General features: G+C 48.1%; 5 protein-coding genes across 17 annotated transcripts in view; 2 read left to right on the top strand and 3 right to left on the bottom strand.

Moving 5' to 3' along the window:
- The first annotated feature begins 745 nt into the window (after nucleotides 1-745).
- Nucleotides 746-3,775, top strand: LOC117146362 (NADH-ubiquinone oxidoreductase 75 kDa subunit, mitochondrial). The gene is made up of 6 exons (XM_033312513.1): nucleotides 746-853; nucleotides 1,062-1,249; nucleotides 1,321-1,652; nucleotides 1,720-2,746; nucleotides 2,808-3,296; nucleotides 3,360-3,775. Exons 2-6 carry the CDS (start codon nucleotides 1,067-1,069, stop codon nucleotides 3,522-3,524), a joined length of 2,196 nt encoding a protein of 731 aa, XP_033168404.1. The 5' UTR covers nucleotides 746-853; nucleotides 1,062-1,066; the 3' UTR covers nucleotides 3,525-3,775.
- Nucleotides 3,776-4,394: 619 nt separating this feature from the next.
- On the bottom strand, nucleotides 4,395-9,941 carry LOC117146364 (thioredoxin reductase 1, mitochondrial). Of its 2 annotated transcripts, none has more exons than XM_033312515.1 (4): nucleotides 9,701-9,941; nucleotides 5,992-6,337; nucleotides 5,694-5,920; nucleotides 4,395-5,622 (listed from the first exon to the last, which is right to left on the bottom strand). In XM_033312515.1, the coding sequence occupies exons 1-4, from the start codon at nucleotides 9,714-9,716 to the stop codon at nucleotides 4,736-4,738; spliced, it is 1,476 nt and encodes a 491-aa protein (XP_033168406.1). In that variant the 5' UTR covers nucleotides 9,717-9,941; the 3' UTR covers nucleotides 4,395-4,735. The 2 variants fall into 2 exon arrangements, with proteins under 2 accessions (XP_033168406.1, XP_033168405.1); XM_033312514.1 differs by lacking the exon at nucleotides 9,701-9,941 and adding an exon at nucleotides 8,384-8,829.
- On the top strand, nucleotides 8,953-10,945 carry LOC117146365 (C-factor). The gene is made up of 3 exons (XM_033312516.1): nucleotides 8,953-9,484; nucleotides 10,185-10,236; nucleotides 10,297-10,945. Exons 1-3 carry the CDS (start codon nucleotides 9,359-9,361, stop codon nucleotides 10,860-10,862), a joined length of 744 nt encoding a protein of 247 aa, XP_033168407.1. The 5' UTR covers nucleotides 8,953-9,358; the 3' UTR covers nucleotides 10,863-10,945.
- An 8-nt stretch (nucleotides 10,946-10,953) lies between these two features.
- On the bottom strand, nucleotides 10,954-11,784 carry LOC117146366 (formin-like protein 14). Its single transcript, XM_033312518.1, has 2 exons — nucleotides 11,543-11,784; nucleotides 10,954-11,488 (listed from the first exon to the last, which is right to left on the bottom strand). Exons 1-2 carry the CDS (start codon nucleotides 11,655-11,657, stop codon nucleotides 11,118-11,120), a joined length of 486 nt encoding a protein of 161 aa, XP_033168409.1. The 5' UTR covers nucleotides 11,658-11,784; the 3' UTR covers nucleotides 10,954-11,117.
- A 178-nt stretch (nucleotides 11,785-11,962) lies between these two features.
- The window catches only part of LOC117148561 (MAGUK p55 subfamily member 7), a 55,723-nt gene continuing 39,805 nt past the window's right edge, over nucleotides 11,963-27,880 (bottom strand). For 2 of the 12 annotated variants that reach the window (XM_033316004.1, XM_033316008.1), the window contains 8 exons: nucleotides 26,198-27,523; nucleotides 24,273-24,503; nucleotides 16,631-16,865; nucleotides 15,276-16,563; nucleotides 15,023-15,219; nucleotides 14,521-14,652; nucleotides 14,274-14,455; nucleotides 11,963-14,204 (listed from right to left, as the gene is read on the bottom strand). In XM_033316004.1, coding sequence (XP_033171895.1) covers nucleotides 14,010-14,204; nucleotides 14,274-14,455; nucleotides 14,521-14,652; nucleotides 15,023-15,219; nucleotides 15,276-16,563; nucleotides 16,631-16,865; nucleotides 24,273-24,503; nucleotides 26,198-27,523 — 3,786 coding nt within the window. In that variant the 3' untranslated portion in view covers nucleotides 11,963-14,009. Of the gene's footprint in view, nucleotides 14,205-14,273; nucleotides 14,456-14,520; nucleotides 14,653-15,022; nucleotides 15,220-15,275; nucleotides 16,564-16,630; nucleotides 16,866-19,507; nucleotides 19,977-21,677; nucleotides 21,781-24,272; nucleotides 24,504-26,197; nucleotides 27,524-27,880 lie in introns of those variants that run through there. The other 10 variants (XM_033316010.1, XM_033316013.1, XM_033316011.1 and 7 more) reach the window with 7 other exon arrangements.

Genomic DNA, 27,880 nt, shown 5'->3' with positions numbered 1-27,880 from the left:
ACTATTTTATTATAAAAATCAAACCTAAGTTCTTTACAACTGATAACTATTATCTTAAATGAAAAATTAACCTGGCACATACCAAATTTCTCTCAGTGTAACGACAAGAGCGCGGGAGAACAACGCTGCACTTTTAAGCCGGTAATTTATGCGATGATTAATTCGAATAAAGCTGCAAAGATCCTGGCCAGATATACATAAGTACGCACATATGTTCGTATGTATGAATGTCAGCTGATAAGAAAATGGTAAATAAAACTAAAAAATTAATTTTGGGCGGTTAAAAACTTCTAACAAAAGGCTCTATTAAAACTGTCAAATATTTAACAACAAAACATTTCAAGTAAAGTAAAAAACAATCATAAGATATTTAGAATATAGTTCTGAGCTTAAATAAATTAACTAAACTATATTTAATTTCAAGTAATAAGGTTTACTTATTTATAAAATTTGCTTAATTTTGAGAGCGCCAATAAATTAGTGAAGTGGCGCCATCTTTGTTTTAAGATTTGAAGCTTGATAATGAGTTCGCTCACAGGTGAATGGCCAAACAAATTTGAGCAGCTGTCCACTCGCGTTGCCAACAACAGTAACACTTGAACAGGTGGCAATCGAAGCAGTTAACAATACCAAATATATAGTTTTTTAATAGAAAAACTGATTTCGGAGACTTATAAATTGGTTTCGCACATAAATTTCTGTTTACGGAATAAATTTAAAAACCGATAAATTATTGCGATTGGCCAGCTGTCAATGCGGCAGTTGGCAACGCGGTCGGTCTGTCAAAGCAAAATCCGATAAAAAAAAGTTGTCTCCACATTAAAAGATCACAGGAATATTTTCCAGCATTTCGGTAGGTTTTCGTCCGCTTTTGGCGTCCTCCAGGATACCCATTCAGGTGGCAAGTGGCGGTGCAGTGAAGGAGCAGACTCCGGAAACACACACAAATCGGGAACAATCGATATGCGGGAGTGTTGTGCCAACCAGCGTACCAAAACACTTATGTAATTTTCATTGGCTCCTCCGATTGCAACGGATTTTTGGTTACCATCTCGTTGCAGAAAATATGATACGGGCACCGCTAGTCAAGGCGCTGGGCGCTCTGGGCTCGCCCACACATCAGATGGCCAGCCGGGCGGTGCGAACCAGCGCCATGGTGGCCCAGACACCGGCGAAGGCGCCCGAGAAGATCGAGGTCTTTGTGGATGACATTCCCGTGCAGGTGGTACCCGGCACCACTGTCCTCCAGGTTGGTTTCCAATCCCTCGTTCGCGGGAAGCGCCTTCTAAACCCATATCCCCTATGCCCTGCAATTCCTAGGCTGCTGCCCAGATCGGCGTGGAGATACCCAGATTCTGCTACCACGAACGTCTTGCCGTGGCCGGCAACTGCAGGATGTGCCTCGTCGAGGTGGAGAAGAGTCCCAAGCCAGTGGCCGCCTGCGCTATGCCCGTGATGAAGGGCTGGCGCATCAAGACCAACTCGGATCTGACCCGCAAGGCGCGCGAGGGCGTCATGGAGTTCCTGCTGATGAACCATCCGCTGGATTGCCCCATCTGCGATCAGGGCGGCGAGTGCGATCTGCAGGATCAGGCCATGGCCTTCGGTTCCGATCGATCCCGCTTCACGGACATTAACTACACGGGCAAGCGGTAAGGAGAATAATCCATCAAGTTCCTTTTCCATAAACTGAAGAAATTCTACCTAATGCCGTAACAGCGCTGTCGAGGACAAGGACATCGGACCGCTAGTCAAGACCATCATGACGCGCTGCATCCACTGCACCCGCTGTGTGCGTTTCGCCTCCGAGATCGCTGGCGTTGATGACCTGGGCACCACTGGCCGTGGCAACGACATGCAGATCGGCACCTACGTGGAGAAGCTCTTCCTTACCGAACTGTCGGGCAATGTGATCGACCTGTGCCCCGTGGGAGCGCTGACCAACAAGCCCTACAGTTTTGTGGCCCGTCCCTGGGAGATCCGTAAGGTGAGCAGCATCGATGTGCTGGACGCCGTCGGCAGCAACATTGTGGTCAGCACCCGCACCAACGAGGTGCTGCGCATCCTGCCCCGTGAGAACGAGGACGTCAACGAGGAATGGCTTGCCGACAAATCGCGCTTCGCCTGCGACGGTCTGAAGCGCCAGCGCCTGGTGGCTCCCATGGTGCGCATGCCCAACGGCGAACTGCAGGCCGTGGAGTGGGAGGGCGCCCTCATCGCCGTGGCCAAGGCCGTCAAGGCAGCCGGTGGACAGATTGCCGGTATTTCCGGCCAACTTGCCGACCTGGAGGCTCAGGTGGCCCTGAAGGATCTGCTGAACCGACTGGGCAGCGAAGTGGTCGCCACTGAACAAGGATTTATTGCCGGAGGCACCGACAACCGTGCTAATTACCTCTTGAACAGCACCATCGCCGGTTTGGAGGAGGCCGACGCCGTTCTCCTGGTGGGCACCAATCCCCGTTACGAGGCTCCTTTGGTCAACACCCGCTTGCGCAAGGCCTATGTCCACAACGAACTGCAGATTGCCTCGATTGGACCCAAGATCGATCTGTCCTACGACCACGAGAACCTCGGCGCCGATGCCGCTTTGGTCAAGGACGTGTGCTCCGGAGCTCATGCCTTCTCCAAGGTTCTGGAGGGTGCCAAGAAGCCGGCCATCATTATTGGAGCCGATCTGTTGGAGCGTGCCGATGGTGCCGCCATTCACGCCACCGTTGCCGAGTACTGCAAGAAGCTGAAGAAGCCGGTAAGTTTGCTATCCCTATGCTCACATGAATTCCATACTTAATCCGATGCTTCGCTTGCAGAACTGGAACCCCTTCAATGTGCTGCAGACCAACGCCGCCCAGGTGGGCGCCCTCGATGTGGGCTACAAGGCCGGCGCGCAGACCGCTGTGAAGGCTCAGCCCAAGGTGCTGTTCCTGTTGAACGCCGACGCTGGCAAGGTGACTCGCGAGCAGCTGCCCAAGGACTGCTTCGTGGTGTACATTGGATCGCACGGTGACAACGGCGCCTCCATCGCCGATGCCGTGCTGCCTGGTGCCGCCTACACAGAGAAGCAGGGCATCTACGTGAACACGGAGGGCAGGCCACAGCAGACGCTGCCTGGAGTTTCGCCACCTGGCATGGCTCGCGAGGACTGGAAGATCCTGCGCGCTCTGTCCGAGGTGGTGGGCAAGCCGCTGCCGTACGACAACCTGGACGAGCTGCGCAACCGTCTGGAGGATGTGGCGCCACATCTAACGCGCCTGGGCCACTTGGAGCCAGCCGGCGATGCCGGAGCAGCGGGCGCTATCGTAAGTTCAAATAATGCTCTATTGAAAGTTTTACTTTATTCCTGCATGTTTGTTTATTTGCAGAGCAAATCCATCGGCGGTGGAGCCATCGATATTAAGCTAAAGGAGCTGCGCGACTACTTCATGACCGACGCCATTTCGCGCGCCTCGCCCACCATGGCCAAGTGCATATCGGCGGTCAACAAGCAGCAGCGGGAGAACGAGGCCAAGCAGAGTGTGGCTATCTAGGCGCCCACCCTCGCGTCTGATCTAAACTAATAACTAATTAATGTTTTTTTTTAAACTCTGCCCTTCGACCTTTCGCGCCGCACTCGCCCCCACTAACCAACGGACACAAAGACACCAGGACGAGCCGCGGGATGAGCCAGCGCAGGAGCGGGATGAGGAGCACGATCGGCGGCTGCAGAGGCGCCAGCGCTGCGTCAGTTGTAAATGAAAAAGTCTTACGTTGTTTAAAACAAAGGTGTTATTCAATACGAGAAATAGGAAAACCAAAATAAAAATGTAATAGAAAAAATATCACAACAGCGACTTCTCACTGTGTTGGGTGGGTTTCACGTTGGGTATATTGGGCTATTCCAAGACGCTTGGTTCATGGTATAGCCATCTCGCTTCGTTTCGTGGCATCCAATCGTAGGAACACCTACGTGAGTTGAATATGTGATTAATGCTGATTCCTTATGGATTCCTATTGAATCCTCTTTGTTGTTCATTAACCGATTGCATCAAATTACTGTCTTAATTTGAATTTGATTTGCTTGGAAGGATTCCTGAGGTCTTAAGCTTCAACCTCTTCGTAGCTTCCATTACACTTTATCACGCACTAATGTATAGTTTATTACCCACTGATACAAACAAATATCTCCAGGGTGCCATCGTTCGTAGCTGATTAATAGCCCCCTAGGGCCGAGATTCCCCTAACAATGGCACTAGCAATTAGTCGGGTAGCTAACAAGTTGTCAGGCTGGCAGACAGAATCGATTTAGCCAGGTCAAGTCAAGCCATTTGCATGGCTAATGAAGGTAGGCTATCTTAACTGATTGAAAAGGCAAAGGTCGAGGCAAGTTTTAAGGGAACTGCAGAGAACTGAAACTCAGGTTTGTTGGTGAAAAATTATATTCTTCGACCGTACATTTAGGGGATTTTCATAGTTAATTTCATAGGTTCAAACAAATTCAAAATTTTGAGTGCATGTCGGCGGCGCAGCAGTCGTGGGTTGGGCTGGTCGCGCGGGGAGTTCCACTGGTGTCGTCCCACCGCCATCGCTGCCCAGTGCCCCTCCCTTGCGCAGAGCTATTGTGTGGGTGTTAATTGTGGAAACTAAACGGAACTATTGAACTCATCGATCGCTGGGCCGCGACAACAACCATTCATCTACGGGAATTCGGGTGGAGCAAGCGGCTTCGACGCGTCCCAGGCGGCTGAGCTGCGTTCCCGCTTTAGCTGCAGCAGCTGGCCGGCGTGGGGTCCAGTCCGGAGCGCTTGGTGATGGCCAGCCGGGTGAACTCTTCGGCGGTCGTGGGATGGATGCCCACGGTGTTGATCAGCGTGTTAATGGTCAGGCCAGACTTCAAAGCGGCAGCGAATCCCTGGATAACCTCTCCGGCCACCGGGCCAATGTAGTGCAGTCCGTAGACGCGCTGGTCGCCATGGCGCTCGGCAACAGCCTTCAAGTAGCAGTAGCGCACGCTCTTCTGGGGAATGAAGAACTCCGTGGGCTTGTAGTAGCCGTGGAACACCTCGATCTCATCAGCTCCAAACTGCTTGACGGCATCCTCCTCGCTCAGGCCGACGCAGGCGTACTCCAGGGGCGTGAAAACAGTGGTGGCCACATCCTTGTAGTCCATGCGCTGGTTAGATCCACCGTACAGGCGGCGGGCCAGCAGACGACCAGCCAGAACGGCGACTGGTGTCAGCTCTGGCTTGCCGTAGATGATATCGCCGACAGCGTAGATGTTCGCCACATTGGTAGCCTCCTGGGAGTCCACTGGAATCTTGTCCTTCTGCACAGTCACGCCGGCATTGGGCAGGTTCAGATCGTCCACCAGACCCTTGCGGCCGATGGCCCACAGAACGGTGTCGTAGACATCCTCGGCCTCCTCGCCGGTCTCCACATTCTTGTACTTCACGAGCAGCTTGCCATCATCCTGCTTTTCCACGGACAGCGGCACCGACTTGCGCAGGAAGGGAATGCCACGCTCCTCCATCGAGGCTGCCACCAGCTCGGCCATCTGCTGGTCAAAGCCACGCAGCACAATAGAACGCACCATCACAGTTGGCTCGTAGCCGAGACCCTTCAGGAATCCAGCGCACTCCAAACCAATGTCTGAGTGAAAGAGAGGAAACCGAATGGGTTATTCATCAATTTGATGTAAGCAAATGAAAGTCACTACTTACAGCCAGCTCCCACCACCAGGGTCTTGCCGGGCTCGCGGTCCAAACTGAACAGATCATCGCTGGTGATGCCATACTCGACAGCACCGGGAATATCCGGATAGCGTGGTCGGCCGCCAACGGCAATGACGAAGGTCTGGGCGGTGATTGTGCGCTCGCCGCTCTTCAGCTTGGCCAGCAGGGTGTGCGAGTCCACGAAGGAGCCCAGTCCATTGATGTACTCCACTTTCCTGAGCGCGAATAGAAGGGTATAATTAGTGGGGATTCTCGAGCATATGCATAGATATATAGTCACACTTACTTGTCGCGCAGATCCACACGGGTCACCCAGTTTACGGACTTGATGTGGTTCTGTACCGACTGCACCAGCTTGTGCCAGTCTGGCTTGATCTTGTCGTCCACGTTCCAGCCGTAGGCAGCTGCCTCATGGACAGCCTCGCCCAGAAGCGAGGCCTGGTGCATCAGCTTCTTGGGAATGCAGCCCACGTTCACGCAGGTGCCGCCAACGCCCCACTTGGTGCCCAGAGTGGGCGTGGGCTTAACGTAATCCAGACAGGCCACACGGGCTCCATTGAGGACCGCCTCCTTGGCGCAGGCCAGGCCAGCTGATCCGCCTCCAATCACAATAAGGTCGTAGTCGTAGGATCCTGGAGTATAAAGAATGATTTCGTTTGGTTAACTATAACGTTCTAAGTAGAATCATCGCCTTTTGTTTAGAAAAATATGTAATCTACTTCCAAAATTGGGCTTAAAGAGGTCAAGAGGTCACAGAACATGAGGAGCCGTCAGGAAATCTAATCGTAGCACAGCTAAATCACCTTGTATTCTTGAACACTTATCACCGATAGTAACATCAAAACCCATGTTGTTTTGGCATGGTCTGTTATTGTTCTTAACCAGTATCTAGATTAGTTGAAAATCCTTATCAGTGATAAGTAATGATATCAATTAGCCATGTGGTGGCAACTACTCCATTTCCTCTCTAGCTTCACTCATGATTATGGCTAATCCCCGCCTGCCTTTGGTGGACTCCTCGCGCAGTCGTATGTCCAGATAGGCGGATCGGTAGATGCTCCTCCGGTGGCGTGGTTCACCCTCGACCAACTGGGAAGCCGGTATGAATTCGAACAGATGCATCCAGACCGAAGAAGCGCGGAACGAAGACTGTTTGGCCGTCTGCAATCCGTAATCTGCACCGTGCAATCCCGTCGAGCTCCTTGGCTTCAGATGCCAGGTAGCGATAGGGCTGCCGTATGCCACATGCCACTGGGTCAGTGGGAGTTCGAATCAAAGTGGAGCAATCATCTAGCGACATCGCCACACACCAAGCCACGCCCGGCCCGGCCACGCCTCCCAACCGTCCGTCCGTTCGTCCACCCACGCCCCCATTCGGTTTGCTTTGACCCGCCGGACTTTGTCATGGTTACGCCCCAAAACTAGTTGGCAACACCACACACAGTTGGCTTTTATCGGATGGAATGCTAATCCTGGCCAGGAACAGGGGGAAATCAGGTGGCTACGTACGAATGCGAGTGCAAATAAACTATTGTTGTCGTCACACTGCAATTAATTGCGGTATGAAGTGGGGATGACGCAGCTTAGCGGTGATGATGATGAAAGATCAAAGACGATGGCGGGCGCTCATTGAGCGGCGATACGAGAGATACGAAATAGAAACACACAGATAAAGGAAATAAATGCACCCGACTGATATGGTGAAATCATCATCATCATCATCATCATAAAGCGATTCTCGAACATTCCGCAAAGGGTTATTCGTTCAAGAGCACCGCATTCGACAAAAATCACACATATGTTCGGGGCTCTAAGAAAACCTATTATACCCTCAATTACCATTTCAAATCATAATATGCCATTTCTATAAGTAAATTCCCCTATTGTTTTCGGAATTAGAAGCTTCGTGTCTGCTCGATTGGCTAATTATTCATTTAACAAGAAAACTTGATCGTGGCATGTGGGATTTATATTATATTGTAAATTAAAACATCAGATACGTTTAGCCTCATACAAATAGATATTAGTTTTTGTTTACCAGTCAGAGGGAAAATGGCAAAACAAGTGACTTGTATGAATAGAATTTAACAAACATTATTAATTCGTTAATTCATGTGATGCAATTTTGTTTTGAGGCAAATAATAAGCCCTGTAATAGTTTATCTGCAAATGAGTAATGCCTTCTATTCGATTCATTTAAAAGATTCGACTGACAAATTCAGAACTTTGTTGACCATTATACTTAGAGGATGTGCTCTTTTTGGCGCCCACAATGATGGCGCAAATCATGTACTTCAGCATGATACGAGTTTCGAGTGCTGTTCGCGCGACCCCGACTGTACAATTCCAGTTGGAGCGGGTGCGCGATGACGATTGACGATGACGGTGCAAATGTGTGGCGGCAAATGCCGGGCGGGCATATAAACCCTTGGCGAATACGTGCCGCAGAAACCCGATAAGCCAGGTAATAAGAGCAGAGTAATGGACTTTTTGGCCAGGCAACTAACGGTTATTGCATAATGGCGTCGGTTAAACACAAGAAGACCCAGAAAAAACAACAAGCAAGAAAACCGCGACAATCGACCGCGTTGCCAACCGGCGGCAACAGCAGCAGCAGCAGCAGCTGCGGCGGCAGCAGCAAAGATCTAATCAGAATATCAATCGATATCGACGCTCACCTCCTTTGTTGCTCATCTTTCGCACCGGTTGCGCGTACATGGCCGCCCTGTCGCAATGTGGATGCTGGAAGGGTGGTGGTGCGCCGGCACCGGATCCGGCTGGAGCACTCCCACCGGGAGCTCCCGTACTGTCGCGTGATCCTCGCTGTCCCGTCGAGTTCATCGTTCGCTGAAACGTGTGCTGGGCACAGCCGAGACTACTGGAAATCCAATGGGGAACCTTTGTTGTCAGTGAGCCTCTGTTTTGTAGAATGCTAGCCGAAGGAGACGTTAAAATCGTCGAGCACTGCCGCACGAAAGTAACGGAGAATCTCGAATTGCACAAATTCATCTTGTTGGCCGTTCCCCTTCACCGTTTGGCGTTTCTCTTTACCAGCTGGAGGCGAAACGAAAATATTCGCGAAAAGGGCGCAGAAAAATGACGGCGGAACACACAACACAAACACGTCGCTGGTTCGGCCGGGAATGCTGCGAAAGCGGTGGGCAGGCAGAGGTGCCGATAAACGGCTACGTAACAGAAGCAGCGAGAAAGAGAGAGGGCGCAAGAGCGCGTACTGCAAAAACCCGAATGTTTGGGATAAAAGGGAATTGCAATCAAGGAGCATCCATTGGAATGCGAGATTCCATTTGGGATTTGAACACTAAAACAGTTGTTCTGCCTAATGCCAATTGGAAATGTGCGAAACGCACGTTTGGCAATGCGCAAGTGTATCGATAACTCGCGGATGGTTGGCAACACTGCTGCTGGGCGAACGGAACAGCCGGCCGTCAAAATTTTTCCCAACATTTCACTATTTTTACGCTTGTGTTACGGCAATAAAGTCGATTGATAAGCACGGAGAGATCTGGCCACGGGTCTGGTGAAATCCACAGAACACACGGAACCCGTATAGTAGTGCCGCCCTTTATTGGTTTTATCTCAAGTACGACGCGATAAGATTTCGAGCAACTCGATCGCAGATCTTCGGAAAAAACATGAACTCCATCCTGATAACCGGCTGCAATCGAGGATTGGGTCTGGGCCTGGTCAAGGCGCTGCTCAATCTTCCCCAGCCGCCGCAGCATCTATTTACCACCTGCCGGAATCGCGAGCAGGCAAAGGTGAGAGATGTTTTCTTCGTACTTTGCCTTGTCTCTCTAATAAGACAATCCAGTAATCCAACAAAACCGGTGACTCACAACCGTCGAGCAGAAACTACAGAAGCTACGCGAACAATCCACAAGAGCCACTATTACTACAAACCGCATTTTAATCGTCCAAATGAGTATGCATAAATTGAATGGCTCCATTGGAATCGAATTAACTGTGAAACTCACCTTGCACGGGCGCCATTATTTTGTTGCTTGTTGGTAGGTGCTCCACGTAAATCAGACTGAAAACAAGGATCAACGGCGGGTAGTGAATGTTGTTGTCGTCGAAGCGGAAATGGAAAACTGCTAAGCGTGTGTTTTAGCGGCTCTCGGCACTCGCGAAAGCACGAAACGAATAAGCGGAGCTAACTTTTGCAATAGCTTTTGTACTTTCGTACGAGCGTGCGAAAGGGAGACGTCGATAGGCGGCTTGTCGATTGTTGGGCCGACTAGTGTTCGGTCACACTAGCAGCACTTATCGTCTATCGGTTATTTTGGCACTAACGCGCTTGTTGGGCGCGCTATTTAAACTCTCATGAAATATCAAATTTGCCTCTCTCAATTCTCAAAATTACAGTATTTTAACTGGAAAATTATTTATATATAATTTCTTATTTACTAATAATGTGCTTCTTATTCAAACACTGTCTTTCCAAACTTTGCCCTACAGGAGCTGGAGGATCTGGCCAAGAAGCACTCGAACATCCACATCCTTGAGATTGGTAAGCATAATGTCTTACAGTCGCTAAACACTCTCACTTATAAATATAATTTCCTTGCAGATTTGAGGAATTTCGATGCCTATGACAAGCTAGTCGCCGACATCGAGGGCGTGACCAAGGACCAAGGCCTCAATGTGCTCTTCAACAATGCCGGCATAGCGCCCAAATCGGCCAGGATAACGGCCGTTCGATCGCAGGAGCTGCTCGACACCTTGCAGACCAACACGGTGGTGCCCATCATGCTGGCCAAGGCGTGTCTGCCGCTCCTAAAGAAGGCAGCCAAAGCGAACGAATCCCAGCCGATGGGCGTGGGCCGTGCCGCCATTATTAACATGTCCTCGATCCTTGGCTCCATCCAGGGAAACACGGACGGCGGAATGTACGCCTATCGCACCTCCAAGTCGGCCTTGAATGCGGCCACCAAGTCGCTGAGCGTGGATCTGTATCCGCAGCGCATCATGTGCGTCAGTCTGCATCCTGGCTGGGTGAAAACGGACATGGGTGGATCCAGTGCCCCCTTGGACGTGCCCACCAGCACGGGCCAAATTGTGCAGACCATCAGCAAGCTGGGCGAGAAACAGAACGGCGGCTTTGTCAACTACGATGGCACTCCGCTGGCCTGGTGAACGATGACAGCGGTTAGTTTACCTGCATTTTGTTTCTGTTTGTTAATTGTTGTTGAATAAACTGGACTCCTAAAGTCAAGAAACTCTTGGGTTTACTATTTGGAGGTCCCGTTCCCCATCATTCTGATTTCTGATTGTATTTTGTGAGGTGTCTTTAGTGTTTTACATAGAAAAATAATTGATTTTCCAGCCCGCCATTGAACACATAAATTTGAAGTTCCTTAGCCTAGGCCCTGAATTGGCGATAACTACATGCTATTTCGCTCTTGGTGGAACCTTGGCCACCCTGGAGGGATCGATGCTGATGCTGTGGGCCAACGGTGGCAGGCGCATAGCATTGGCATTCGGTCCCGCTCCGAATCCGCCCACATCCGTTCCACTGCCCGGTGGATTGTTGGGATCCGGATTTGGAATATGGCGCTGGGGTGTTACCAGGGCCACGGGACGCGGCAAGAATGACTCTTGTGCTGTAGGTATTGGTGGATGTGGCTGATCCAGCTGGACACTAGAGGACTTCCCGTCCAGCGGGTGGGCCACGCGTTTGCGAAGATCTAGGCGTGGACGACTATTGTTTGACGAATCCGACGAAACGGGTGGCGGGTCATTCCAGCCGGGAGTCAGGGAACCTGGGCGATGGAAAAGTTTAGCCCTGGTCCGATTTGAAAGCGGAATCAACTCACCAGGAAACACTCCCGATGGAGCTATGATTTGCCCCGTTGGCGGTGGTGGTGGAGCGCTTGCCACCTGCTGTAGGTTAATACTATTGGTGGCGCGAAGCGGCGGTGTTGGATCCATGATGGCTTCTCTATCCAAATTGTGCAGCTCCTTTCCCACTGCCGGATTTTGACAACGAAAACAAAACGATTTTAGCTCCACTAAACAAAAACAAAGTTTCGTTCGCCTGAACTATCGGGCTCTGCCTACATCGATATGTTCGATTAAGTCTGTCGAAAACTATCGGTACTACCAAATAAATTTGACGGAAAGCCCGCACTTTTTAAAACCTGCAAAAAAACTTCTCAATTTCATGATTTGATTTTCATAAATGTTTTGCCATTCAGTTTTTATTAACTTGCCACCCAGAAAAACGCAGTCTAAAGTTTATATTTCTTGGTTTGTCGATTTTTTTATTATTATTATTAATATTGTTATTTCATCTGACTTTGTCCGCATTTTTGCGTTAGGGTTACTCATAAATGTCGTTAATTTCGTACAATGGCTATTAAACCGTGCCTATTTTGCAATCCGCTTTGTTTTTCTTTAGGTATTTGTTTCGTATTTAGTTTAGTTTTGCTACACCACACACATACATAAATAAAAACTTAAACAGATTTACTGCACACACATTTTTTATACCTTGTGGACTACAAAAAAAAATTGTTTTTTGAATTTTATTATTATCTGCCCCGCTACCAATTCCGGTTCAATTCAAACTCTACCAAGCATCCATTAGTAGTCCACCAGATCGAAAGAGGATCTCGCGGTCTCAAAGGATACAGGGATATTCTGGAAAATCCAGCCATCTAGCAAATGGATCGAAATGGAACTGGCCAGCGGGACGCCGTATATGTAGATTTTAAGGTATATTAGATATCATTCGCTTTTAGAATCTTTCAAGTGTTCAACATTGCGTAACATAGTTTGCCATTTTACTTGACCCACACTTCTTTTAATATAAAATTCTGGTTTCAGCTGCTGCTCAATGGAATTTGTATAGATCTCTATATGCACGGTATATCTAGTTAGTTAGTTGTGGTTGGAGTTGAAACCAACTGGATCTGCCGCCCTGCCCTCCCTGTTCTCTAGACGAATTGGTTTAAATAATTAATTACAACAACATTTACTTGGGAATTACTTTGTTTTTTCGGTTTTCGTTTTTCGATTTTCCTTTTGTTTTTGTTTCTGTTTTTGTTTCGGATACCTTAGCCTAGTTCATTTTCTTGCCGCCTTACTATTTGCATTCGTTTATTGGGTTTTCCATTATCTTACAGTGCTTAAAGTTGGCTAAGTATTTTGTTTTCCGTTTCCGTTTTGTTTTTAACAATTTCGCTCGTGGAGTGGTTTTTCTAAGTGATTCTCCTAACTCTCCTCATTTATTTAACTCTTTTTGTTTTCTCTCGTTTTTCTTGTTTTTTGGCAATGACTTACTGATTTTGTTGTTTCTCTCTTATGAACAGTTTTATTTCTTAGTTTTCACTTTGCTCTTGCATTCGTTTTGTTAAAAATTAATTGTATTAAGTACGCTTCGATTTATAATTTATGTGTATGTATATCCGTATAGTATATATTTTATAAAGTAAATAGATTACGTAATTGCAACACTTGCATCTGCATCTGCATCTGTATCTGTATCTGTATCTGCTTCTGATTCGGTTTCTCTGTCTGTTTCTGTTTCTGATTCTGCTTCTGTTTCTGCAGCTGAATTTGAATCTGAATCTGAATCTGAATCTGAATCTACATCCGACGGATCGATCTCCCCTCGCACAGCTGCCTACGGATTGTTCTGGCTCTGTTAACATTCGGAGTCGCTTATGGGTATTATTACACATTTTATTGGGTACTAGGGTACTATCATATCGATTCTGGCCTTCCTTTGCTGATTCGTTATTTTACAATTTCAATTTGCCCTTTGAAATTAAGGAAGTGTCCAAGCTTAATTTAAATACAAAAAAAAAACATTCCTTTACAATATATAAATTAGTGGTAGTGGTAAAAAAAAAAGGAAAACGGAAGTGCCACACGAAGCAATTGGGTTTTAGAAATCACTGATCTCAGGATCACCAATTCCTCTGGGGCATTCCCGAAATCGGTTAATCGAACAACAAATTTTGTGAACATACATAAAGAGGTTGGAATGCTTTTAAAACAGGGGTACACACAATTAAAACTCGTTCTCTCTAAGACTAAAATGCACATATGCAACGAATAGTATAAATATATATATTTATGTTATAATATTGGAGGGGTTGGGATTAACCGCATCGGCAGGCAAACCGAACTACTGGACTGGAATCGATCCTGCTCTCCGCTTCATGGCTCAATTGAAAATTGTATTTACAAAGAGTTTGGGTTTGCTATTCATTTCTTGGGTGGTGGTGGATCCTAGGGAAGGTGGTAGTGTGTTGGTTGGGGGTGCTGTAGACCCCATTATGACTCGTCGCGATTGTTGTGCACCCACTGGGCGGGCACCCATTGGGGCTCGCGCTCCAGCGAGTTGATCTCGGCCAGCAGTTGGTGGTAGGCGCGCTCCGTGTCGTTGTTGATGATGATCATGTCGAATAGGTGACCCCAACGGGCCTCCATATCCCTGGCCGTGGCAATGATGTCTTTGAGCTCTTCCTCCTGTTTAAATACAATACATAGGATAGGTTAGCTTATTTTTTATTTGCAGTTGGAGTTTCTGAAACGCACCTTGAAGGGTTCGCCGTTGCGCAGCTTCTTTTGGCGCAGCTTGTCCAAGCTGGGCGGCGCCACCAGCACCACGTACGGCTTGAGGTCAGAGGCGCGCAGCAGCTTGAGGCTCTGCGGATGCAGGTTGAGCACACAGATCTTGCCGCTGGCCACCACCGTGCGTATGGCCTCCAGTGATGTGCCTGTGCGAGAGTGGGGAATCACATTAGTCAACAGTCCATTCTCTCGATTTGCAAATTCAACTTACCGTAGTAGGCCTTCTCGTATTCACCGTGCTCCACAAAGCGGCGCGCCAAAATATCCGCCTCGAAGGCCTGTCGCGTGATGAAGTGGTAGTCCACTCCGGGCACTTCGCCCTCCCTGCGGGCTCGTGATGTGTCTACGGAAAATGGCAAAGCACAAGGTTTACTAAGCGTATTTAAGTGGAATATTTAAAGGGGTGGATTGGGTGTACGGGATGTGTGGGGTGGTTGGGTGTCCTATGTCTAGCAATGGCTCTGGGATTCGGTGGCTCTGAAGCGCAGCCCTTTACCCTTGACCTGAGCCTTGATCTTGGCCGGCTTGAGCCGCTCCTCCAGCAAATAGAAGACTGCCCGGCGGAAGAGAGACAGACATTAAAGACGGTGGCCCATTGAATGCATGACGGCTGTAGACGATGCAGCATTCCTGCTCCGTTTACAACGCTCTCAAAGTAATAGCAACTTGCTTATTGGACTTAAGGAGGTTCAGGGTCGGTGTTCTTCACTTACGTGGCACTGCGGCGGAGAAACGCTCCGAGTCGGCCATCAGGCGTTGGCGCAACTCATGTCTTCCAATGTTGGGCGGGCCGATGAGGACGATGGGCCGCTTGTGGGTTGCGCGGGGATAGTACAAGGCCACCTCCTCGTAGGTGAGTATCTCCTCCGGATCCGTTTCATCCGGCGCCGTGGTGGCGTACAAAGGATATCTACAATTGAAATGCTTAAATTATAAATCCCTTTTGAGGAGAACAAATATGCTTACCCCGCCTCGGAGCTGGCCTTCTTCTTCTTTTTGCGACCCTTGCGCGCACACAGGAGCGTGGCTCCTTTGCTGCCCGATCCGTCCTTACCGCGGGAGCGCGCCAGACCCGCCTCCTCCGCAATGGCCAGCTTCATGGTCTCGCGCTGATGCTGGAACGACTGACTAGGAATAAGACCGGCCAGCGTCTGGTCCTCCTCGCCCTCGCGATACGCCTGCCACCAGTTGGGATCCTCGCGGCTGATCACGTGCAGCACATCGCCCTTCTGGAAGCTGATGCCCAGCTCCCGGCAGGGTATATACAGGTCGTCCTCCGGATCGTAGTCGAAATGCGCCCGTACGTGCAACACGGCGGTGTCCCGATGTGCTCCACCCAATCCGGCCAGTTGACTGCCCGTTGTTCCGCCCATCACGCCGACGGACGGTGGACTACCCGCTGGGACGATCAGGAAGGTCAGGGTGCCCTGCATGGCGCCCAGCAGGGCGCACACCTCGTTCACCGTCTTGCCACGCAACTCCTGACCGTTGACCTCCAGTATCTCGTCGCCTTCGTGCAACAGTCCCGACTTCTCCGCCGCTCCGCCACGCACAATCCTGCCGATGACCACCGCCTCACCCTCGTTGCGCACCGTGGCGCCCAGCGGCTCCGTTGACTTCTCGATCTGGATGATACGGATGTTGTCGTTCTGATCGTTTAGCGTGCCAAAGCACGCACTCATCGGCAGATTAACGGGCATGGACATGGGCATTGTGGCCAGTGGTGGCATCGGAACCGGCGGTGGCGACTCCCCGCGAGGCAGTGGCATTGCTCCGCGTTGCGCCAGTGGCGGTGGTACCACGGGCGGTGGCACCACCATGCCTAGATTTCTCTTGGGTCCAGCCACCGGACTGCTGAGTGTGGATCCCGTCGCCGCTCCAATTGCCGGAGTGGGCGTGGGTGTAGGCGAGGGCGTGCCATCCGTGTGATTGGCAATGCGATCGTGGGCCAGCAGTAGACCCTCCATTTCATGGCTGGTCAGCAGATTGCCCAGCTCGATGGCCGCCGCCGTATTCGATTGCGTTAGCAGCTCCACAATATCCTTCTGCAATCCGAGGGCACTATGATGCAGTGGACCGGAGACGCGGGAACGTCGTCGCTGGAGGACTGCGGTGCGAGCGGCCAGGACATGGGCCACACTGGCGCTGGCCAGGACACTGTGGGCTGCCGAAACGCGACCCGCCAGCGTGCTCAGTCCGCTCTTGCTCAGCTGGTTTTGCAGGCGGGTGAGTGCCGCTATCAGTTCGCCATAGCCTGGAGGGGATTAGGTAGATAAGGGATTAGATGATAGAATTATTAGATAGAAGGGATGAGTACTCACCATCGATCTGATCCGCCTGCGGCTGGTCCTCGTCGGGCAGATATGCCTCATTCTCCACGCCAACCACCTGGGTGGCCAGCGTTGCCTGCTGCTGCTGCTGCTGGGCAACCGCCTTTCCGGGCGTGGCCGTATCCTGGAGCGCCTTCAGCTTCCGGGAGCCACGAAGACTGTTCCGCAGGAATTCATTTTGCTGCGCTATGCGCTCCTCCTCCTCGCGTCGTCGGCGCAGTTGCTCCTGTGGATGGAATCAAATTGAATGGTTATTTACGGAATGGCTTCAATTGCGTGGACACACGGAGCAGAGGAAGTGGGAAAGTGGTAAAGTGGGAAAGTTGGAATGTGCAACTGGGGACTGCAACTCTGGGCGTTGACTCTTGAGTGGCGCACTTAATCCGCATTTGCCACAATCGCTAATTTAATTAGTGGCGCCCGAACAGGAGCAGCACACTTCCACCAGGAAGTCAAACAAGCAAGGGCTTTCAGCTTGGCCAATACCCTGTATACTTAATATATATGTAAGTGGAATGTGTGTCATATATTTCATTTGTTTTCTTTTCTAATTGCAATTTTAAGGCCCATCCTCTTAGTTTTTATAGCCCTGTTAATCTTGGCACTTCAACATTTTATCAGTTAATTTATATGCAAAAGTCTTCGAGCTAATTAAAAAAAACCAATTAACAACAGGGGTTCTTGATTTGGCCCTCGTTTCGTTTTCAATACAGAGTACAGAGTACTGCCAAGTATATGTATGTACATATATACCCTGCCCACTTGCAGGGTATCGATGCGGTTGCATTTGCCCCAAAACGGACCAGCTCAGGTGGGTGTTTCGATGGGCGTTCTGGTGGGTGGACGGACGCAGCGTGCCCACTGTGCAAACCCAAGCAAATCCCGTCGAGGGCCTTGGCGATGAGTTAATGAGCGTAAAGGGTTGACAAAGGTAACTGGGGACAAAAGCGGAGCTGAGGTGGCGGTAACTGTTGCAATTGTTGCGGAAGCCCCTTAAGTGCTCGCCATTCATCGGAATGGGGCGTGGACGTGGGCGTGGGCGTGAAAAATGGGAAATCTGAGGTCTGGGCATGGTCAGCCCAGTCCAGTGCATGTGAAACTGTCATGGTCAATAATTATGAAAACGTGATTGATTCCTGATTTCGTGACCAACAAAGAGAATGAAATCAGATCGATGACAACAAAGCAGAGCAAAAGTTCCCACTACAAAAAAATATATACATACCGTATGTATATATATTTAACACAAAAAAAGCCAGAATGGCCACATGATAGAAAGAAAGAAAAAAACTTAATTGAATAACAACAGAAAAGGCGCTCGGCATTCCAAATTCCAAAAGGCGGAAGAGACGAGCAGCAGAAGGGAACAGAACAAAACCGAGGAGGAAAATAACAATGCAAAGCCACTAAAAAATGAATTCAGCTGAACTTGCATAATCCGAACGGAGGAGAATCAGCAGAAAATTCACGAGTTCTTCAAGGGGAGGTTGGGAGGCCCAAGAAGCTTCGAATGGAATGGCTGAGAAATACCAGCGGCATGTGAACCAAAACTGAGTTTAACATTGAAACCTGAATGAAAAACGATGACAGCAGTTTGGCATTAAAAAAAAAAAAGTAAGTAAAAGGCGTACAAAAGCCAAACCAAAACAAAAATCGCTCAAAGTCACAGCATCGCAGAAAATGGGTAAAAAAGAGTGGCTATAGTACGGTTTGACAGCCACTAGTTGTAGTGCTTCCAAAACTGTGCCACTATATGTACGAGTAAGCTATGGAAATGAATCTTTTATTATATCCCCTTTTCGCCAACTGTAAGCCATATTTCCCTTTCAATGCTTTTAAGACATTGAATCGTGCGGATTTTGGGCAAATTCCAGCTTAAATCCTATTTGTGCTGCAATCTGGGCGCTGCGGTACTTATGATAAGTAATTCTAGGAAAACTGCTTTGTGTAATCAATACTATGCATTTTCCCATTAAACGAAAGTTCAGGTGCAGCTTAGAGATTTGAATTTCAGCTCCAGCAATTAAAACCAACCAGGCGACTCCCCCACGCAAAAGTCCTATAAATAGTCGAAGGCATTGATTTAAAATATACATAGCCTATGGTTAGGTGAGACCATCAATCATCTTGCAACAACAACAAGCTCCTTGAGCAAATTGTAAAATACTATAAAAACAAAGCATAAAAGGTGAAAAACAATAAAAGAAGGGGCATACTTCAAAGACAACAACGCCATGACATCATCATCTCAATTGCCGTTGCCAACAAATGCCGGCATAAATAAATAACAAATATTGAAAAATACAAACGCGTACCGGGGAAATTAAAAATATATTACAGCCGATACCCTGGATCGTGTGGGGTATGCCCGCTCATCTCTTCGCCCTATCAATGTGTGGGAACCGAGGGTATTTGGCCATTTCTCAACTCAATGCGACAGTTCGGCTATCGCTTAGCTAAATTGTTTTTGCCTTTTTTCGTTTTATTTCTAATTTTTTATGGCCCGGCAGCCAGTTAGCCAAGTTGTCAACTGGTTGTTGTTGCCGCTGTGTTTTCGTTAGCATTTATGCAGATAAAGCAACAGTGCATATACGTACGCACGACTATACAGTGAGATCTGATCAGATCCAGGTATATGCAAAGTTCGAGCTTTAAAAACTTTCCCCAAGTTTATGATACACTTTAGTTTCTAACAGCTTAACAATTTAGGCAGCCTTAAATGCCACTTTGGTCACACCTCATCCGCGGCTCTGGTCACATTAGTGTGTTTATTAGAGTGGTGGCTTGAATAGCTTCTTAATTACGAGTACAGTATGTGCCTTTGTGGAGATATGTACTTCCCATGACGCAGGTAACCTATTGACTTGCCTGTTGTTGTCGCAAACGCGTCGAGGATCGCTGAATTTGAATGCCGCGACGCAGGGCGGAGGCGGTGCGCTGGGGCGTGGCAGCGGATGATACAGGTGAGCCGACATATTGGTCGGGGGATTGGGGCGACAGAGATCCCGGTCCACCAGCACCACTACCGCCGTTTCCAATTCCAACTCCATTGCCATTCATATCACAATAGTCGCTGTTGTTGTTATTATTGTTCATATGGTTCTCCTTCTCGTTCTGCTGCTGCTGCAGTTGCAGCTGCTGCGCCGACAGCACGGCAAACTTGGTGGGCGATGTTGCTGCCCCAACGACACTGGCAGCAGCAACTGCAGCCGGCTGCCCCGCAGCAACATTGCCGTTGTTCTCCAGCGTTATGTGCAAAGTGGACACGACCATTTTCGAGCTGCACTTTCATCGATCTTTGTCTGCGTGGCGCGACGCGGTGCGGCGACAATCTTTCCTAGCAAACCGAAATCGAGACCGAAACCGAAATGGTAACCAAAATGGAAACTGTCACCAGATGCTGCAGCAGCGGCAGCAGCAGCAGCAGCAGCAGCCACTATGCAAATGGCCACGCCCACACCTGGGCAGTGCATAAATTTGCATGGGGAATTGTGAATTGTGTGTTCCAAATGAAATGCAACTTAATGCGCATTTCAACTCAAATTGCTGCTGTTACTGCTGCTGCTGCTGCTGCTGCTGCTGCTGCTTTTGCTGCAGTGGATTAAAAGCCATAAAAAGCGAAAGTTGAGATGGCCGAAATAGTTCTGGCCCAGACACGCACTGCTAGCGCAACAAAGGTAGCGGCAGCTTTCCTTTCAGCTCGTGTAATTTACAACTATTTACTTTTACACATTTGTTTATTTGTTTATTTATGGGCTTTTTTTGTTATTATTGCTCTTTTCACTTGATTGTTGCTGCCGTCGCTCAGCATTCAGCATTCAGTTTAGCATTCAACGTGCCTGAACTCTGCAATGAGCCGCATTGCTGCTGTTGACGCTGCATTTACGCTTGGCACATCAATAACAATAAGAAACACACACACATACACCTTCACGGTTACAAAAAAAAAAAAGAAACAAATAAGTGAAAAAAGAGTAAAACAGTTCACCTCAACTGTTTATCATTTATATTAAAATTTTTCAGCTGCCTGCTATAGGTATTTTCTGTTTTTTTGCTTTCGAGTCGTGAGTCAGACGAAGGCCAAAAGAGGCAATCACTTGATTGGAGTATGATAAAAGTATGTGATATATTATTCATAAATATGTGCAATGCGCGTCTTTCATACTGATTGCGCAAAAACCATAGACTTTAAGTTCAAATGTCAATTTCTGTTAATTTATATGCCTTCTTGCATATATATTTACAAAATTCAATGTCCGAGGAATTTACTTTGTGAGTCAGAGACGATCTCAATCTCAATGCAGCATGGTAACACTAATCTGGATCCTCTGGCCACATTTGGCTAATAAGTCCTTTGAAGCGAATGCATATGGCAATTCTGGCTGCTTACTTATGTGCACTGGTAACACTGCTGCCCCAGTTTTTATCCTGGGCACACTAACACGTTAAATCCTTTGCCTTGTTGGCCTGGCAGTTTGAAAGCTTCTTTATGCTCGCAACCAGTTCATGTTTGCGTTATGCAGCCAGCTTTTTTTCAATAAGGTCTGCCGCTACATTTTTTCGGGATATTTCATTTATTTCACATATTTTCCGTTTCTGTGCCTTTTTTTCACGCTATTTTTTTGTTTTTTTTTTTTGCTTTGCGGTTACGCGAGCAACTTTCCGTTATGGTTGCAACTGCCACGCCTGTTTTAGCTGTTTTTTCCGTTGCCGCCTGCCCATAAAATGTTGTCGAATGTTGTTGCGTTGCTGTTTGGGGTACTTGCAAATGGTTGTTCGTGTGGCGGCTGGTACGTGCTTTTTGGTCCCAGAATTTTTGCCAGCTATGGGCGCTTTTTGCCAGCCGCGCCTTATTTGCATGGCTCCAGTTGCACACAAAACACACACACGCACGCAAATGCACACGTGAAAAAAAACCAAACAAAAAAATAGACACCACAAAAAAAAAAAAAGGAAGCCAGTTCTCTTAAAACCTCAACACTTCTCAACATAAGAATTCATTTCCACGGCCGAAATGCAGCCTTTTTTTTAGACATACGTATGCATATGGCCTTATCTAATCGCTTATCGGTTCTTTGTCACGCACTTGGCCCGCACAACAACGAAGAGAATAAAACAAACGGTTAAAATTGGTGGAAAAAAATCAACAAAAAATTGCGGCCGATCGCAGAACGCGTAGAAAAACAACTAAAACGCCAACTGAAAATCATAACAAACCAGCGCCGCCAGAAGACGTCGACGTAGGCAGAAGCAGAGGCGTCGGCAGAGCCAGTGGAATATACGGAAGGGGGAGGGGGGGTACCCCTCCAGCTCAGAAGAAATGAAAGAGGGAGCGAGCGAGAGAGGTAGAGCGAACGAGCGAGCGGAGAACAGGTGAGCAAAAGAGCCAGAGTACATATATGTGCTAAGCCGGCCTGGAGAGACAATGCGCAAAAATGGAATGTTTAACTAATTTGCGAACATGCTCGGCCAGGGCTGGAAGGGGTGGTCAAGGGGGGTTGGGGTTGTCTTAAAAAACGGGGGTGCTAACAACCGCCGGTGGCAACCGACAGTAGCAAGTAGCAACAACCCCCCCATCGGACAGCAAACAAACAGAGCAGCGGTGCAAACAAACAGGTTAAATTTAAACAATGTTGGCCACTCTATTTATACAAGATTTACGATAGCGATAAGCAGAACACGATAACAATGTCAAACACGATAAATCTCATAAGAATGGCTATTAATTATGACCATGATAAGAGCCCTGAGAGGGTGTAGCGCTAATGAGATTCAATTACATAGCGCCGATAATGCAGAACCATAATCTGACAGCACTGATTCAGAGATACGCATTATATCGAAAATATCGCTGACAATCGAACATTAGTTATCGCACAAATTCCTAGATAACTAATTTCCAGTTATAACGATAATGCCCAAAGGGACTTGGCACCAACTTTAGCGTAATCTTTCAAATGTAAATAGCTTTGGAAATCTCTCCGTAAGCTGTTGATTTTTAGATTTTCACTTTTCTCTGTACGCACAAATGCATGAAGGTAGATTTTATGTGCGTTCCCATTATCCATTGCCCCAACACACCACCCCCCACCCCCCTTTGCTTCACCCATTTGTGGCTTCGTTCTCCTAATGAGCTTACATCCATAATCACCACCCACCAGCTCACAACCCCTCTCGCTTTTTACACTTAATAGTGTGTGCTGTTTTTTCTTCACCTTCCCACCACTCACAGCTCAATGGCTGTCAAACTGTAGGGCACTAGTCGCTTTGCAGTTTTCAATTAATTACATTTAGCAAATGTGTTTTAGCCACCACTTTGCCTTACTCCCGCCTCCCTTCTCCATCCGCCGTCTCTGTCGCTCTATTTATTTTTCTATCGCTCTGTCTCTGTCTGCACTAGGGTGGGGGAGGGCGTGGCTGAGGGCGGAACGTAACAATTCGATTAAAAGTTGCATAATTAATCATTGCATTAAACAACTTTTCACCATGCCCCCGTCTCCTGATGGCTTCCTATGAAACAACGCCTATGGCAAACATTACCCCCCGCCCCCTCAACAACTTGCTTGGTGAATCATCAGCACCCCGGATACCCCCCTTTTGTTAGCCCGCCCATGGAAAATCCCACCCACATGGCCTGCAGCCTTCCAAATGAATGCGAAATGTTTTACTTTTAAACGGCATTATAATTCCTCTTCCAACACCCCTTTCCCCCCACATATTACCCCCCCCAACACCCCACACCGCTTTTAACCAGCTTTTGAACCCCCCAAACTCTTGCCACTTTCGAGTGCACAGACAGAAAAAGTTGTTGGGCAACTTTTTCACGCCCCCACACACACACACACACAATGCCGTTACGCCCCTTTGCCCCCGCCCCTGTCGTCAGGTTTATTGTCTTTCGGTGCGGTAAACTTTTTAATAGTTTTACTAGTTAAATGCAATGGTCAGGCCGGGGCAATAAAAATCGTGAAAAATTTCACACTTTGTATTTGGTTAGTTGGATGATCTCGCTGGGCGGCCGCTTGTGGTGGTTATGATTACAGTTTGAGGCCAACTGGAGACGGTCAATGGCCAGAAGTAACTGAACATTCAGCGATTATTGGGCATAACAATGGGGAAGATAGAACGTGGCTCAAACCGGAAGCATTGAAGCCGACATTCATCAAAAAGGCTTTTATGATGACAGAGGAGGAAGTGGGTGAAGTGCCTGCCATGAATGCTAATGAGCTGCATTCGGGCCAAAAGAAAATTCTAAACAATGGAACTCTTACTGGGATTTACCAATTACTTTGCAGCACAGTTGGCATAACGATAATAAATGGGTGAGCATTTTTGATTCGATTTTTGGGAATTAACTAATTTAGGCCTGGTTAGTTTTAAAACATAACTATTTAAAGCGACTCCTAAGCAAATTTGACAGAATAAGTTCATTGTGATCAATATAACCTTGTATTTAATCTAAGAAATTAAGGATTTTCTTAAGAAAGCCAATAAAAATGCATTCAAAAGGATTTCAAACTGTTGTATAAATTAAGTTACGTTCTTGGCACAGTTTGAAAATGCGAAAGTTTTGTAGCCTAACCATTGGGATGCGTGCTTAAATGGCATACAGTTTGAGAGGCATAACACTCACCTGGTATTTCTTGATGCTGTCCAGCTGCTCCAAAGTGGGCTCCACGATCTGGGCGATCTGCTGCTGCTGCTGCAGTGGATGCGTTGTGGCGCCACTGCTGCCGCTGCTCGCATTTCCCGGCGCCCGGCGATCCGGCAGCTGCGGTGCGGGTGAACAGTTGACCAGTCGCCCATCCTTCTCCACACGCAGATGATCACGTGGCGGCGGTACGGGCTTCGCATTCCCATTGAGCTGTGCGGAGAAGAGCGCATGTGGGTTAGTTCCGTGCATTTAGTACGAGTGTGTGTAAGTGTGTGTGTGCTTATGAGAGTGTGTGTGTGTGTGTGTGTATGGCTGATGACTGTTGGTCATTAAAGTTGAATGAGTTTCACACGAAAAAGATCCTTACATCGAGTGAAAAGTGTGCATGAAAAACCCAACCTTCACCTTCTTTTATTTTCGAAAAAATATGATAAGCAGTTATCTCATGATATTTCATAAATATTGTTAAGTTTGTTTGCATTTAAAACTTAAAAAAAAAGAAGACAACCCTCTCCTGCCTGACAATTTGGCTCATTTTTTATTTTTTTTTGGTGTCATTTACTGGCGCAAATTGAATACAGTACGCATTTAAATGCATTTCCTTTTTGGATTCCTTTTGTTCGGCGCATTTGTCGGTCGGAAAATAAAGAATATGGCGAAAGCGAACGAGAGAAAGGCGCACATTTTGCTTTTGTTCTGCAGCCATTGGAAAATTAATCGAGAGCAATTTCATATAAATGGCATTTATTTTTCATCGCCTGAAAAGAGCATTTTCCAGCGCAGGAAAATGGGCGGCTGAGCGAGTGGGTGGGTGGGTTTGCTGTTTTCAAAGAGCCAGCTAGCGAGCTGTAAATGATGAAATAAGCGGAACAGCGGGCGGTGGCACCACCGACACCACCCACCGAGTGGCTGGTGGCGCAAATGGGTGACTGTGTGTGTGTGTGTGTGGCTCAATGTTGTTAGGATTATGCCCCGCTAACGAGGCCAACGCAGCGGCTCTGATGCCGTGAATTAGGCCAACCGGCTGAACAAGGTGACAAGCCGAGTGGTTTGGGTAGCTGGTTGCCTGGTTGGTTGGTTGGTTGGATTCCAGGGTCTATGGGTCAACTGGGGGCTCAACCGGCTACCGGTCGGACCTGCACCGCCGGACACAAGGAAGGGAATCAATGCGTATGATGCGGTGGCACATAAAGGCGTTAATTAGCCGCGTTTGGGGTCGCTAAAATTATCGATCCACATTTCATACATACATATGTACATATGTGTATGGGCCATTTCATAATTTCCGGTTCTCTAACCCTTTAATGACATATTCATGGAACCCATTCAACTGTCATGGTTTTCCTTCTCTTTTTTTTGTATTCTATTTTAAATCGCTATTAGCTGGGATTTTCATTTGCCGTTTCTATCAAGGTTTTATGCTTACGTTGTCTTTTTGGCATTTTAACGCAATTGTTTTGGTGGCTAAAAGTATGGATTATTGCAAATAATCCGTCATAATCACGCTATTCACGACCATTTCACTAATTAAATTGTGGCTAAAATTGCGCGTTGACTTTGCGCACTTTGTTGTTTCTAGCATAAAGGTAATTAAACGCTTTCAACTAATATAGTTTGGCACTTCTTTAAAGTCTGCAATTAATAATATATTCGAGTACATTTCAAATGCGTTGCTTTCGTTGCGTTGCAGGGATTACCATTTTGGCCCTGAACTTAATCAACTGCCAAAACACAGCACTGAAAAGCACACTCAAATGAAAGGATTCAGATTCAGAGAGATTCAGAGAGATTAGAGACTTAGAGAAACGGAGAAGAGCGAAACGGGAGATAGAGACAGAGCAGAGCGGAGAGTCGCCAGTGAAAGGCTGAGACAGATAGCGAGTACAAAATGCAATGTGGTATACCTCATCGGCCACCCGCCTCGCATCGCCGTCAGCAGCAACACCAGAAACCGCAGCAGCAGCAACCGCAGTGGTTGCACATGCTGATGCTGTTGCTGCTGCAGCTGCTGCTGCTGCTGCTGCTGTTGCAGTGACAGGCGAAGGCGACACGCCCATCGAGGAGAGCGTGGTGTGGGCGGTGGAGGCGCTGCCGTTCGACAGCAGCGATCCGCGTGAGGAGAGGTGAGCTGGTGGCGGATATCTTGGCGTGGTCTTGACCATCTCGATAAAACTGTCCGGTACGTCCACGGGCAGCTCGCGATGCTTGGCCATCGGTGGCAGCAACATGGTCACGGGCGTTGCAACCAAATGTTGCTGCTGCTGCTGCTGCTGCTGCTGCTGCTGGCTCACCTCGTAGCCGGGTGGCGCCAGGCTCAGATCATCGGGCACCGTTGAGCTGCTGGTGGCGGATGAGGACGATGTGGCACTGGCTATGTTGCTGCTGTGCCCGCTGCTGCTGCTGCTCGTGTGCATCGAGCTGTTGCTGCTGTTCAGCGAGTTGCTGTTGCTGTTGCTGCTGCTCACGCCTGTTTTGGTCACCGTTGCCGTTTTGCTCGAAACAGCTGTGTTGTTGCTCGTGTTGCCGTTGGTGTTGCTGTTGCTGTTGGTGTTGCTCGTGTTGCTCGTGTTGCTGTTGCTGCTGTTGCCGTTGCTCGTCGCCTGATGCTGCTGGTGCAGGTGACGATAGGCGATGCTGCCGAAGGAGTCCAGGGTATGTTTGCTCATCACCTCATCGAAGGCGCTCGATGAGGGCGAGGCCGACTCCTTGCGTCCCTGATACAGGCCATCCACAACGCACAGGAAGTCATCGGTGATGCTGCTGTTGTTGCTGCTGCTGCTGCTGCCGCCGCCGCCGCCAACTGTGTGGCTGTTGTTGTTGCTGTTGCTGTTGCCATTCGGATCGCTGCTCAATGTTGCCTGCAACTTGTGGCTGGGCGTCTGCTGTTGTGCCACCTGTGTTGCTGCCACTGCGCTTGTCGCTTGATGTTGCTTCTGTTGCTCAAATTGTTGTTCGTGTTGTTCATTTCGTTCCGATTGCAGGCAATTTTCATAGTTTTCGATTTGTTCCAATTTGTTTTGTTGTTTTTGATTGTACAAATTTTGTGTGGCCACATCGAGTGCAATTGTTGTTGTTGTTGTTGATGTTTTTGATGGGTGTTGTTGTTGTAGTTGTTCATGTTGATGTGAAGAATGATATGCAACAATTAACATTTTGTTAGCATGATCATTGTTAGTCATAGCTGTGATTGTGGTGGTGGTGGTGGTGGTGGTGGTGCTTTTCTTGTGTTTCTGTGTGCGTGTGGGTTAAGTGGTGCATGTGGTGGTGGTGCATGTGGTTTTGGTGGTTGTGGTGCATGTGGTGTTGGTGAAAAAAGAATGAATGCATGTGTGAATGATATGAATGTGAATTGGAGTGGCTTTGGTTAGTTACGTCTATTTCTTAGGTGGGTTGCTGTTGTTGATTTCTACATACACGTTGGTTGTTGTTAAAAATATACGTTTTATTTTTGGGACTTTTGGTTTGTGGTTGTTGTACTTGTTAGTTAAGGACAAATGCGGGTTGGTTATTAGTTGTTTGTTATTCACTTTCAACTTAATGCGGTTATTGTTTTAATGTTAAGGGGTTTCCATTGGAGTCCACTAAGC

The sequence above is a fragment of the Drosophila mauritiana genome, chromosome X (assembly GCF_004382145.1).
Source record: "Drosophila mauritiana strain mau12 chromosome X, ASM438214v1, whole genome shotgun sequence".
Taxonomy (NCBI): domain Eukaryota; kingdom Metazoa; phylum Arthropoda; class Insecta; order Diptera; family Drosophilidae; genus Drosophila; species Drosophila mauritiana.
Note: the sequence above shows the minus strand (reverse complement) of the source record. Positions and strands in the feature narration are given on the sequence as shown.

Excerpts from the sequence above, each read along its gene's own strand:
- LOC117146365 (XM_033312516.1), top strand. The coding sequence starts at position 9,359 with ATGAACTCCATCCTGATAACCGGCTGCAATCGAGGATTGGGTCTGGGC. Across the intron at positions 9,485-10,184 it reads GGAATCGCGAGCAGGCAAAG|GAGCTGGAGGATCTGGCCAA; the intron begins GTGAGAGATGTT and ends TTTGCCCTACAG. Across the intron at positions 10,237-10,296 it reads CATCCACATCCTTGAGATTG|ATTTGAGGAATTTCGATGCC; the intron begins GTAAGCATAATG and ends ATTTCCTTGCAG.
- LOC117146364 (XM_033312514.1), bottom strand. The coding sequence starts at position 8,714 with ATGAATTTGTGCAATTCGAGATTCTCCGTTACTTTCGTGCGGCAGTGC. Across the intron at positions 6,338-8,383 it reads AAAGATGAGCAACAAAGGAG|GATCCTACGACTACGACCTT; the intron begins GTGAGCGTCGAT and ends TTTATACTCCAG. Across the intron at positions 5,623-5,693 it reads CCTGGTGGTGGGAGCTGGCT|ACATTGGTTTGGAGTGCGCT; the intron begins GTAAGTAGTGAC and ends TCTTTCACTCAG.
- LOC117146362 (XM_033312513.1), top strand. The coding sequence starts at position 1,067 with ATGATACGGGCACCGCTAGTCAAGGCGCTGGGCGCTCTGGGCTCGCCC. Across the intron at positions 1,250-1,320 it reads CCGGCACCACTGTCCTCCAG|GCTGCTGCCCAGATCGGCGT; the intron begins GTTGGTTTCCAA and ends TGCAATTCCTAG. Across the intron at positions 2,747-2,807 it reads GCAAGAAGCTGAAGAAGCCG|AACTGGAACCCCTTCAATGT; the intron begins GTAAGTTTGCTA and ends CTTCGCTTGCAG.
- LOC117146366 (XM_033312518.1), bottom strand. The coding sequence starts at position 11,657 with ATGGATCCAACACCGCCGCTTCGCGCCACCAATAGTATTAACCTACAG. Across the intron at positions 11,489-11,542 it reads TCCATCGGGAGTGTTTCCTG|GTTCCCTGACTCCCGGCTGG; the intron begins GTGAGTTGATTC and ends TCCATCGCCCAG.